At 36.7% G+C, this 12,090-nt stretch overlaps 2 protein-coding genes across 2 annotated transcripts; one reads left to right on the forward strand and one right to left on the reverse strand.

Annotated features, from left to right (window-relative positions):
• The first annotated feature begins 598 nt into the window (after nucleotides 1-598).
• Nucleotides 599-1,500, forward strand: LOC103421781 (protein C2-DOMAIN ABA-RELATED 7-like). Its single transcript, XM_008359825.4, has one exon. The coding sequence runs from the start codon at nucleotides 837-839 to the stop codon at nucleotides 1,347-1,349; it is 513 nt and encodes a 170-aa protein (XP_008358047.1). The 5' UTR covers nucleotides 599-836; the 3' UTR covers nucleotides 1,350-1,500.
• Nucleotides 1,501-8,037: 6,537 nt separating this feature from the next.
• Nucleotides 8,038-11,104, reverse strand: LOC114820756 (U-box domain-containing protein 37-like). Its single transcript, XM_029092023.2, has 3 exons — nucleotides 10,368-11,104; nucleotides 8,746-8,864; nucleotides 8,038-8,639 (listed from the first exon to the last, which is right to left on the reverse strand). The coding sequence occupies exons 1-3, from the start codon at nucleotides 10,711-10,713 to the stop codon at nucleotides 8,205-8,207; spliced, it is 900 nt and encodes a 299-aa protein (XP_028947856.1). The 5' UTR covers nucleotides 10,714-11,104; the 3' UTR covers nucleotides 8,038-8,204.
• Between the last annotated feature and the right edge of the window lie 986 nt (nucleotides 11,105-12,090).

Consider the following 12,090-nt stretch of genomic DNA (forward strand, 5'->3'; position numbering starts at 1 on the left):
TTTTTGCTTATTAGCGTTTTTTCTTTTAAGTGTTTCTTCTTTTGGAAGCATGTCGAAAGTTTTAATAAAACTACTTATGGACTTGAAGTGCTTTCTAAAAGACATATCTAATGTGATGTGTTGTGAGTATGAATCCCACATGAAGATTCTCCCTATTACAAATTTGTTTTACGGTTGGAATCCCATCTTTTTGCAAGCTAAACCCTACAATAATTATGAAGGTTTTCTTTTCAGGCTAAACCCCAACTTTCATCGATTACCCATTTTCCTTGTACTAATTAAGAAGGCTTTCTTTTTAATTTAACAATTTCCGGTGATGACATAATTCTTTATTCTATATGTGACTGTAACAAAACTTGAGTGTACAACGAACCACTCTATTTCTTAATACAAAACTGCAACTTGAGAAGGGTCGTGTGATCCCTTTAAGCCTATATTGTTTCCCCCAACCGAGCCGACCCAGGCCCGTGATCCAATTGAAAAGGTGGATGGGTCAATCCAAACCCAAGTGTACACAAAACCATAGCCCGGTCCTATCCAAAACCCAATAGTGCCTCACATAAATTAGGGGTGGCAAAGCGACAAGGGCGGCGGACCACTTCCATCCCTAAAGTCGATTGAGTGGTGATCGGTTATTGTGTGGTCTTTCTGTGAATGGTTGCCCTATTGACATTTGCACCACTTCCTTGCCCTTCAAAAAGTGACCGTCTTATCATTTTATATACCTGAGTTCCTCAGCCCACATTTTTTCCATTCCATGCATCCTCCTACATATCTAATAATCCAGAACTAGAAAAACCAGAAAGTTATTATCGTTATTGTTTCGATAAATTACGATGAACAACATCCTCGGACTTCTCAGGCTTCGTATCAAGCGAGGAGTCAACCTTGCCATCCGCGACGTCAAGACGAGTGATCCCTACCTGACGCTCACCATGGGATCGCAGAAACTGAAGACGAAAGTGATAAAAAGGAACTGCAACCCTGAGTGGAACGAGGAGCTGACGCTTTCGATCACCAACTTGGAAGAACCGATCCATCTACAAGTGTACGACAAAGACACGTTAACCGTGGACGACAAGATGGGTGATGCAGACATAGACATCAAACCCTACGTCGAGTGTCTGAAGATGGGGTTAGACGCGGACGCCCTCCCGAAGGGCTGCGCCCTCAAGAAAGTTCAGCCCAACAGGACCAACTGCCTCTCCACCGAGAGCTGTTGCGTTTGGGAAAATGGCAAGATTGTTCAGGACATGATTCTCAAACTGCGAAACGTCGAGTGTGGCGAAATCGTGCTGCAGATTGAGTGGATCAACCTTCCTGGTTCTAAAGGTTTAGCAGGAGTCTAGGTACAACATAATTTATTTGCTCTCTTGTGTAACTTGTGTTTTCCCTTTGTTTAATGTATTCTCTTCCATGTGAAATTATATGAATCATGTAACTAAAATAATTTTTCTTTTTGTGTGGACAAATGAGGAAAATGTTACAAGGATTTTGGAACTGGTCAAATCTTTTATTAAGCCATATGAGCACCTTCCATTGAATTTTTAAGCTGCAAACTAAAAAAACCGAAGAAAAATTATTGGCAAGGACCAAATTCTGGCCTCAATTATCACAATTTTCCAATGGCTCAAACGTTTCTGAAACGTCTAGCATGAATTTTAAGAAGCTTATGATGAGGCCAAACTGCCACAACATGAAAAGTTTTATGATGAGAGATTCAACGGTTTGTTTGGTTCAATTTGTTTTAACTCGTTGTGGTTCACATTCAACTAGTTAAGAATTGTGAATTGAGCCATGTTTGTTAGGAATATAATAGAACCTATATGTAATTAAAGGTTTTACTTTACTTAGTTGTTAAGCTAATTGTACCTATTTATATGATATTGTATTCTTTCAGACGGTAAGATCAATTCATTCAATCAATACACTTCTCTTTCTAGAATCCTCTCTCTCTCTCTCTCTCTCTCTCTACCTTTATCCTTTCTCTCACAGAATCATAAGCTTCTACATGGTATCAAAGCCGGTGTCTAACGACCTAGATCCACCGCTTCCGTCTTCTTGAATTTTCTCACCCTTTCTCTTCTCCCAAACAGATCTTATCTGCCTGAACTTCTTCAATTTCTTAAAATTTCTTCTCCAATCTTGCTTCTCTGATGGCGACTAGTGTGAATTCTGCGGATCCTTCTTCTCCGGCTGGTTCTTCTGGTTCTAATGTCGCGCCCAATGCGTCCAATCCGTCTCTTTCTTCGATCACTGTTCAGAATATCACTGGCATGGTTGCAACGAAGCTCACTCGCCACAACTACATCACTTGGCGTAGTCTCTTTCTTCCTGTTCTAAAACGATTCAAGCTTTTAGGGCTTGTCAATGGAACTGATGTGTGTCCTCCTCCATTTGTGACTGATTCGTCTGGATCTCAAGTTTCTAATCCCGCATTTGAGACTTGGTGCGATCGTGATCAAATCCTGATGATTTGGATTAATTCAACATTATCTGAAGATCTCCTTCCATTGACGGTTGGCATGGACGATTCCAGATCTCTCTGACACTCTCTCGAACGTCGGTTTTCTTGTGCATCTCGTACTCACATTCACAGCCTTCGTTCGAAGATTCAGACTATCCAAAAAAGAGACTCTTCAATGACTGATTACCTCAACTCTCTTCAGGAAATCTCTGATAAACTTGCCGCGGCTGGCGAACCGATTTCTGACTCAGATCTTGTGGCCTACATTCTTTCTGGTCTCTCCACTGAGTATGACTCATTTATTGATTCTATTGAAACACGATCCGACTTTGTCAATCCTGATGAGCTGCATGGATTACTCCCGAGTAAAGAGATTTCTCTTCAGAAACGCAAAACCAGAGAACCGTCTTCTTCTTCAGCACCGTTTCATGCTTATACGGCTCAACCTGGTTTTTCTGGTTCCAACAATTTCAGAGGTAATTCCCGTGGTCGATTTCAGAACAAAAATCGCTACAATTCGAATCGCAATTTTGGAGGCAATCGTCATTACAACAACACTTCTGGCAGTCTTCTTGGTCCTGGTCCTAATTCCAGATCCACATTCTCTGGTCAGCATTTCAACAATTCCTTTTCTGGCCGCTCTCTTCAGTGCCAATTATGTCTCAAATTTGGTCATGAAGCTCTCAACTGTGAGAAGCTCATTCAGTTTGCATCTCAAAGATCAAATCATGGACCTCATGTTGGCATGACGGCTGCGTCTTCTCCTCCACCGAGCTATTGGTTGACTGATAGTGGAGCCTCTCATCATGTGACACCTGATCCATCATCTCTTAATTCTGCAATTCCCTACAATGGCAGTGATCAGCTGTTTGTTGGTAATGGTAAAGGTCTGTATATTTCTCGTACTGGATCTGCCTTAATTCGTACTTCCAATGCTACATTTAAGCTCAATGATGTGTTGTTGGTTCCCAAAGCATCCCATAATCTGTTATCAGTTTACAAATTTGTCTATGACAATTGGGCTTCTCTAACTTTTGATCCTTTTGGGTTCTATATCAAGGACCTAAGAACTGGGAAGATGCTTTTCCAGGGCCTCTGTGAAGGCGGCTTATATCCTTTCTACTGGACTGCATCCAATAAAACCTCAGGAATTGCTCTCTCGCCTACGGCATTGATGATAGCTAAGGCAGATGTTCATCTCTGGCATAAAAGACTCGGTCACCCATCGAGCTTAGTTTTACATAATGTTGTCCATAAACATCAGCTACCTGTTATTGGTTCTGTCAATTCAGGGTCCATTTGTCCTGATTGTAAGATAGGGAAGGCATCTAGATTACCATTTTCTACTTTGCCTTGTACTTCCACTAGGCCTTTTCACTTACTGCATACAGATGTTTGGGGTCATTCTCCCACTCTTTCATGTACTGGTTTCAAGTATTACCTCATTTTGGTAGATGACTACACTAAATACAGCTGGCTTTATCCTATGGTTTATAAGTCCGATGTTTACTCCACTTTCAAGACTTTTGTTCTCAAAGTTACAAATTTCTTTTCTTGCAAGATCCAATGTCTCAGGTCAGATTCAGGGGGTGAGTTCTTAAGCAAGAATTTTCAGACTTTTCTCAATGAACAGGGTATTACACATCAGTTAAGTTGTCCGCATACACCTGAACAAAACGGCTGTGCAGAAATGAAGCACATGCATGTTGTTGAAATGGGTCGGACTCTTCTCTTTCAGAGTGGAATGGCACCAAAATTCTGGGTTGAGGCTTTTCAGACGGCTGCCTACATTATAAATAGACTGCCTCCTCAAGCATCTTCTAATAGCCCTTGGGAAAAGCTTTTCAATGTTGTCCCTCAGTATCACACTCTCAAAGCCTTTGGTTGTGCGTGCTACCCATGGCTGCAGCCCTATTCGTCAACTAAACTTGATCCGAAGAGCAAGTTGTGTGTTTTCCTCGGCTATAGTCTCAATCATTGTGGCTATCGCTGCTTTGATCCTGTGGCTAACAAAGTGTATATCTCACGGCATGTTACTTTTGATGAACACCTGTTCCCTTTTAAGCAAGGCTTGTTCTCTGCCTCTACTTTACCCCAGCGTACTTCACCTCTCAGCTCTTCTCCTATTACTGTCACTATTCCTGTTTCCTCTTCAACAAGCACTTCACCGAGTACTTCACAGCTTACTAGTCCTGCTGGTTCATCACCACATCAAGCCTCTTCTGTACCTGACAGTAATGCGTCCACAACTGCTACTTCTCATCAGTCCCCTCCCTGTTTGCCATCTGTTACTGTACCTGCCCCTGCTCTACCTAATTCGCACCCTATGATTACGAGAGCAAAGGCTGGAATTCACAAACCAAAGGTCTTCACAGCTACAAAACATTCCCTTCCAGCCTCTGTTGATTCTATTGCTTGTCTTCCTTCCACACCTACAACCTTTTTACAAGCTTCAAAAAATCCCAACTGGATGCAAGCTATGAAGGATGAGTTTCAAGCATTGAAATCCACAGACACTTGGGAATTGGTTCCGTTTCAGTCTCATTTGAACTTGGTTGGTTGCAAGTGGGTCTTTCGACTCAAACATAAACCCGATGGCTCTATTGATCGTCTACTGAAGCCGAGTACAGGTCTATAGCTGATACAGCTGCTGAACTTAGTTAGGTTTGTCAAGTATTGCAGAATCTTTCCTTTCCTCTTCTCAAAACTCCTGCGATTTTCTGTGATAATAAAAGTGCAATTGCACTGGCCTTCAATCTTGTATTTCATGCTAGGACAAAGCATGAAGGTTTTACTTTACTTAGCTGTTAAGCTAATTGTACCTATTTATATGATATTGTATTCTTTCAGACGGTAAGATCAATTCATTCAATCAATACACTTCTCTTTCTAGAATCCTCTATCTCTCTCTCTCTACCTTTATCCTTTCTCTCACAGAATCATAAGCTTCTACAATGTTTAGCTAGTCTGGTTTTGCTTTTGGAGGTTTTAACTAGGGATCTTTTGATATAGGCGCCTCAGTTTTGAATTTTTTAGATCAAACATCCATGTCTTTTAGTGATTTGATTAAACATTTTTTTGTCATAATTTTGGTGCTATATGCACATTATATCGTAACAAATTTCCTATAATCTAGCATTTTGATTACACTCTCTTCCTTCAGAGATAATTGTAAAAAAAAAAAAAAAAAAGTTGGTTAGATTCAATTTATTTTCACAATAATGCTACAATTTAGCAATAATTATCTACGATTTAAGATATTTTCTTTCCAAAATAGTTTAAAATATTTTTAAATCCCACAAAATCAAACGTACCAAAATAAGTTTTTCTTTTAGTATGTTAAGAGAAAATAGGATTGAGAATAATATAAACGTACCAAAATAAAAATAATGTACCAATATTAACAATATGTATCAAATCAAATGTACCAAAATTGCAAATAAACGTACCAATTAATGATTTTTGTAAATTCAAACGTACCAGCAAATAATATATACGTAATGTATTGTAACTAATAATAAATCGTCAACAACTATACTTAAAAAAACAGCAAACAATATATATATATAATTTCACAAAAAAATTGAAAAAATTACACGAAGCTTGTATGTTGATAACCAACTATTTGAAAGAAAAACAACCTTTGGAAAAAGAAATAATATTAAATGTTTGCATAACACAAAAAAAAAAAAAAAAAAAAAACTGTTATCGAAAAAACATATATGAAAGAAGAGAAAATATAGTTTAATTACTAATATCTCCACTAAATAAGGAAAATTACATCATGTAGATAAAATGATAAATTCAAAATTTGTTTTAATTTAAAAAAAATATAATAATGACATGTAATTTAGCTTGAGGTGACTATTGGTCAAAACACTTTAATCAAATTTTAAAAAGGCACATATGTTTAATTTAAATGATATAGAAAAACTGTAGGGGATTCTAATTTTCTCTTTTAACTATTTTTCCTCAACAAGCAATTGATTTAGACCGGTCTGTTCCGGTTCACCAGTTTCCCCCAAACCCTACGTTTATACCTTTGCTTCTTATGGACTTGGAGAGAATCATCATCTATAGCACATCTTGAAGAAGGGGCATTGCCTTAAGGCTTTTTAGCCAAAATGGTCTCTAAGATTTGCATAACACATGACTTTGGTCCCTGAGATTGAAAATCAATAGAAATGGTCCCTGAGATTTGCATAACACATCACTTTGGTCCTTGAAATTGAAAATCAATAGAAATGGTCCCTGAGATTGTCCACCATCCATTATTTTGGTCATTCTGTTAAAAACTCTGTTAAGTGTCCCATAGCTCTTGATCGAAAGTTTGGGCAATTTTTAAAACTTCGTAACTCAATCGTTTATTAACCAAATTCGACCTATAATATATAAAAATGAAGATAGAAAAGTATAGAACAAGATTGTATCTATTTAGAAGCCCAATGGTTGCCAAAGATGGCTGGAAAATAGCCTGATAAGTGACTAGTCAGTGGGAAAACTGGAAAACTTGCCAGAACTGGGTAAACTTTAAACGTTCGTAACTTCCTCAATACTCAACGAAATCAAGTGATTCCAAAATGAAAATCATACTTCTCGATGAGACAAAGTGAATGGTACCTTTCTTGCTGGCTAAATCTTGGTGGATGTCTTGGTCTCGAGTTAGCCACTTTTGAGCCGTTTTTCGGCCAAAGCATAATGAATTATCCGTTGAGAAAGGTACCATTCTCTTTGTCCTGTTGAGAAGTATGATTTTTGTTTTTGAATCACTCGATTTCGTTGAGTATTAAAGAAGTTATGAACATTTAAAGTTCACCCAGTTTCCGACGAGTTTTTCAGTTTTCCGGCGAACCAGTCACCTTTTAGGCTATTTTCCGGCCATCTCCAGCAACCATTGGGCTTTCAAATAGATATAATGTTGTTCTATATTTTTCTATCTTCATTTTGATATATTATGGGTCGAATTTAGTTAAGAAACGATTGTGTTACAAAGCTTTGAAAATTTCCCAAACTTCCAGCCAAGAGCTCCGGGACACTTAACAGAGTTTTTATCGGAAGGACCAAAATAATGGATGGTGGACAAGTTCAGGGACCAAAGTGATGTGTTATGCAAATCTCCGGGACTATTTTGACTAAGAAGCCTTGCCTTAAATAAAACAAGCAAATATATATGGGCATTTGGAATTTTGGTCAAAGATATTATTTTTTCTTCCAAGTTTTGTATAGATATTGAAATGTAGGGTAATAGATTATTGAGATACCTTATCTTCCAAACTTGTTTGTTTGGTCCAAAAATCCCCCTCTTCAAAACAAGCATTTGAACAAAAGAACCAAGGTCGCCAAATTGAACACTAATCTGAAATTTCTTTAATTTAACCAATATGGCTTCCACTTCAACTTCTTCAACAATTTCTTTGCAAACCATTGCTCAAAAAACATCCTTCTCCTCAAAGCCAGCAACCAAAACATCCTACACAAACCTTAGCTTTCTGTACTCGTTGCGGTTCGCTACTAAATTTGTAATTGTGAAGTACGCTAAGAGTGGAATTGTAGGCTGAGCTGCTATAATCTATGATGAAGTAGCTAGCTAGGTATACAAGTAGATGAATTAGGTTACAAAACTTATGTATAATGTATAAATGTGCAACTTACAATGCGTGCCATGTCGATTTATCTTTCATATTCACAGAAAATATACATGCCAATCTCATCATGCCAAAATCATCACACAACAAAATCAAGCTGTTATTTGTGAAGATTTTGATTTCCCCCACCACATTTCCTTGTATCCATTTAAAGATGATGGAGATTTCGCTTCAGGACGCGAGTACTCATGTTTATTATAATCTGTTGAGATTCGTTGTTCTTGATGGTCGTCTTCATCTTGCGTGGACAAGGAGTTCGCGTTACTGCTACGCGAGGAAGTCGAGCCAGTAAACAGAGTGTCATCAATCACTTCCTTTCCCTTGCATATGATCTTAATATTGCAGCTTGTTTCGGGCGCATTTTGTAGGATCTGACTTCCTATTCCACTCCCTTTCTTGGACCTCAGTTTCCTCAGACTAGATTTGGTGGTTCCAACTACTAGGTTTCTTATGTTTTGAGTAGGAATAAGTTCTAGGATTGCCTTGGCAACTGTATCACTCTCAATAAGCATAATCTCCGTCTTAACCTGTTCCGTTAACATCATATTAATCGTCATACAGAGGTTAATTAGTACTAATAAACTTGTAATTAAATAACCATAGAGTGTCTGTACTTCGGAAATCTGGTAATACCTTGGCAGATGAGCAGGCATCAACGTATTTGTCAAGGAGTTTCCTCCTTCTGTCTCTTTCTAGGGCCATCCAATTCTCCATCATAATTGTATTCACACTATTTTTTGGAAGCATTCCTACTGCATATCAGAAGAACCAAGACAAACAGAAACATCTCTCACTAATCATGAATTAATATATATACGTTAAAAAAATCAGTTAGTTAATTCAATGCAGTCATAACCCTAATGTTAATCGTCTTTACAGCTTTTGTCAAACAAAAAAATAAAATAAAATAGAAAACTAGATTTTAATCCTTAATTAAGATGAAGTTTAAAAAAAATGTCTTATACAAGATTAAAAATTGATTTTAGTCTCTAGACTCTATTTAATTTCAGCATATGTATTAAATGTCTCTCTTTTTTATTTATAATTTTATGGTGTTCATAAATTAAATTGTATGAAAATATTATAAATTTTAATTCCCATTATGGTAAGTATCTTTTGTAAGAAAATATTTTCGTAGAGATTTTTTGGTACACTTATGTTTTTGCATATTTTCTTATGTACCACTAATTCATTACAATATATTTAGGTACGAACATTTCGGTATACTAGGTTAGTATAATATGTTTAGGTGCAGACATTTTGGTACACTAGTTTATTATAATATATTTAGGTATTGACATTTCGGTACACTAGTTTAGTATATATATTTAGGTACACAATTTTTCGGTACACTTATGTTTTTGCATATTTTCTTATGTTCCACTAATTCACTACAATATATTTAGGTATGGATATTTTGGTACACTAATTTAGTAAAATATATAATGATACGGACGTTTAGGTACACTAATTAGATGAAATAAAATAAAATAAAATAATTAAAATGTGTATAATAATACATTTTAATTTTAATGTAATATCTATTAAATATAATATGAATTTGAATTAAGTACATATTAGATGACTAAAATCAATATTCAATCTAACACAAGATTTTTATTAAATTTTAATCTTCTTCAAAGATTAAAGTTAAAACAAATCCCAAATCGTCTTTACAGCTAGAAAATCAGGTTAATCTGAAATTTGTGTTGAACTCCTGTAGTTAGTGTAAGGCTTTGATGGATTCAACTCAAATCAACAACTCGTACAATTTATATATATGCTTTATGAGATATGTCAACCCCGTACCTTCAACTTTGAAAATTATATTGTACTAAATTATAAAAAGAAAAAAGATATATATATTATGCATATACGATAATATAGATGAAAAGTATGAGTCATGACATAGACTATACATCATCCAGGTTCAATGTATTAGACTCTTACAATTTGGGACTGTTTCAATAAATGTTCTATTCGTTTTTTAACAACCAAAAACGATTTTTATTTTGTTTGACAAAAAATCTTTAAATGTTTCAAGATCTCTAAAACTTGAGCAATTAAACATTTACTAACAATTTCGACGTGTTTCCAATAAAAGAAAACCAAAAGGTTTAATGAACAAAACGGCTTACAAACAAGCCTTCCAAATTTGACCTTGCTCCAACTCACCGGCGGGCGCGTTGACGAAGACACGCGCAAACACAAACACAAATAATGATGAGAAATTGAATTAGATTAACTGAACTTACAAGGAGAAGGAACGTATCGGATCGGTGCAAAGACATGGACGAGGACTAGTATTACTGAAGATTGATCATGATCATGAGTCACCGCCGTGTGACTCAGTGCCCAGAGAAGCGCATCCATGCTAGACTCGCTCTTCTGCCCCCCAACAGCTACGTGATAATAATTAGGAACGGCCTCTTCCTTTTCCTTAAAACTATCCTTAAAACTATCCTTGAAGTTAAAATTAAAATCAATGGAAAACAGACTTTCATCATCATCATCGTCATCAAAAGCAGCTTCTAATTCTTCTTCAATTGACGTCAAGGGCAAGAGCAAGGGCGAGGGCATCCTCGTCTCTTCCCTTGTCATCGTCGTGCTTACAATAAAAGCCTTGTTAAACTGCTGGCAGGCGTCGTCTTATCCACCGGCAACCAAGCCCAATGGTTCCAATCTCTGATGCCAATAACGACAGAGCTCTGCAAATAGTTTGACTATACTCTGCGCTATGCTTCGAGTGTCTGGAGATTTTGAAAGAGGCCGAAGAAAAAACTGGGAAGTGAAGCAGCCTAGCTAGCGGGCAAGGTTGGCACTAAAAAGGAAGCTGCTAAATTACACGTTCTAGTCAACTTGTCCGCACCGCAAGCAAGATCATCAACGTCGTCGTCACTATCACCTCCTCTATTAATCTCTAGGCGTCATATCTTATTTGCACATCGATGTATAAGATACTTTGCATTTTAGTTGACTTATATATATTTTTCAAACTACACGTATAAAACATACATACTATTCTTTAGCGCACATCCAACCGTTAAAATTAGCAATGCATGTTATACAATAATATATTATAAAACATACATACTTTTGTTTGCAAGATATTCGCCACAAAGCCTAATTGGTACAATCTCAATATTAACATGCTCCAAGAGATTAATAATATTATTTTTACGTTGTATTTGGAAACGTAGTTTTCATGCCTTTTTGTCTTTGCTGGTAAGCCGGCTAGTTGGAATTTGTCAGCGGTGAAGTTTCTCACTTCATTCCTCTTCTTTATTTGTTTCGAAAGTATTTTTTGCTTAATTATATACCAAAGAAAGAGACTGAAACAGTATAGAAAACGGATCCATTTGGCACCTAAGAATCTAATCATATGAAATTGCAAATTGTAACGTACGTAACACTGATGAGAAAATTATTGAGGGGCAACATTTGAAGATTAACTTTTAATATTTTTTATACAATTCTAATTTTTAATTCAGTAAATATAGTTTGGATAACTCGAGGTGAGGGAGGCAGATTCTTTGCTCTTTCACCTCCCGTGTCTTCATGTTTGTGTGGTCACGGTTAAGCTACGTCAACATTTTATATTACTATTTCTTTTTATCTTATTATTACTATAAAAAAATATAAAATGTTGACGTAACTTAACCGTGACCACACAAAACAGGAGGGCATATGAATGGAAGGGCACATAATCTGCCTCCCGAGGTGAGAGTCCTCCATTCCATTGTCTGGTAGCCCAGACCAAGGCTTACATCTGGAAAATTTATATATACTAAAACCCAAATTCAAGAGTTATTGTTCTATAACAGTAAAATGTCGAAAATGCCCTCATATTTTTTAGTTGGTAGCGCTTTGTTTCAACTTATGTACAGTGAAAGGACGATTATGCCCTTCTGCTCCACCTGTCGACCATCGCTGCATCTTCTGGCATCTTCCCCTGCTTTTCACTCTTTTTGCTTCTGT

Source organism: Malus domestica, chromosome 13, assembly GCF_042453785.1.
Source record: "Malus domestica chromosome 13, GDT2T_hap1".
NCBI lineage: Eukaryota > Viridiplantae > Streptophyta > Magnoliopsida > Rosales > Rosaceae > Malus > Malus domestica.

Bases quoted from the DNA above. Each gene is read 5' to 3' on its own strand.
- LOC103421781 (XM_008359825.4), top strand. From the start codon at position 837: ATGAACAACATCCTCGGACTTCTCAGGCTTCGTATCAAGCGAGGAGTC.
- LOC114820756 (XM_029092023.2), bottom strand. From the start codon at position 10,713: ATGACAAGGGAAGAGACGAGGATGCCCTCGCCCTTGCTCTTGCCCTTG. The intron at 8,865-10,367 runs GTAAGTTCAGTT...TCTGATATGCAG, and splicing joins CCGATACGTTCCTTCTCCTT to TAGGAATGCTTCCAAAAAAT. The intron at 8,640-8,745 runs GTATTACCAGAT...TTAACGGAACAG, and splicing joins ATGCCTGCTCATCTGCCAAG to GTTAAGACGGAGATTATGCT.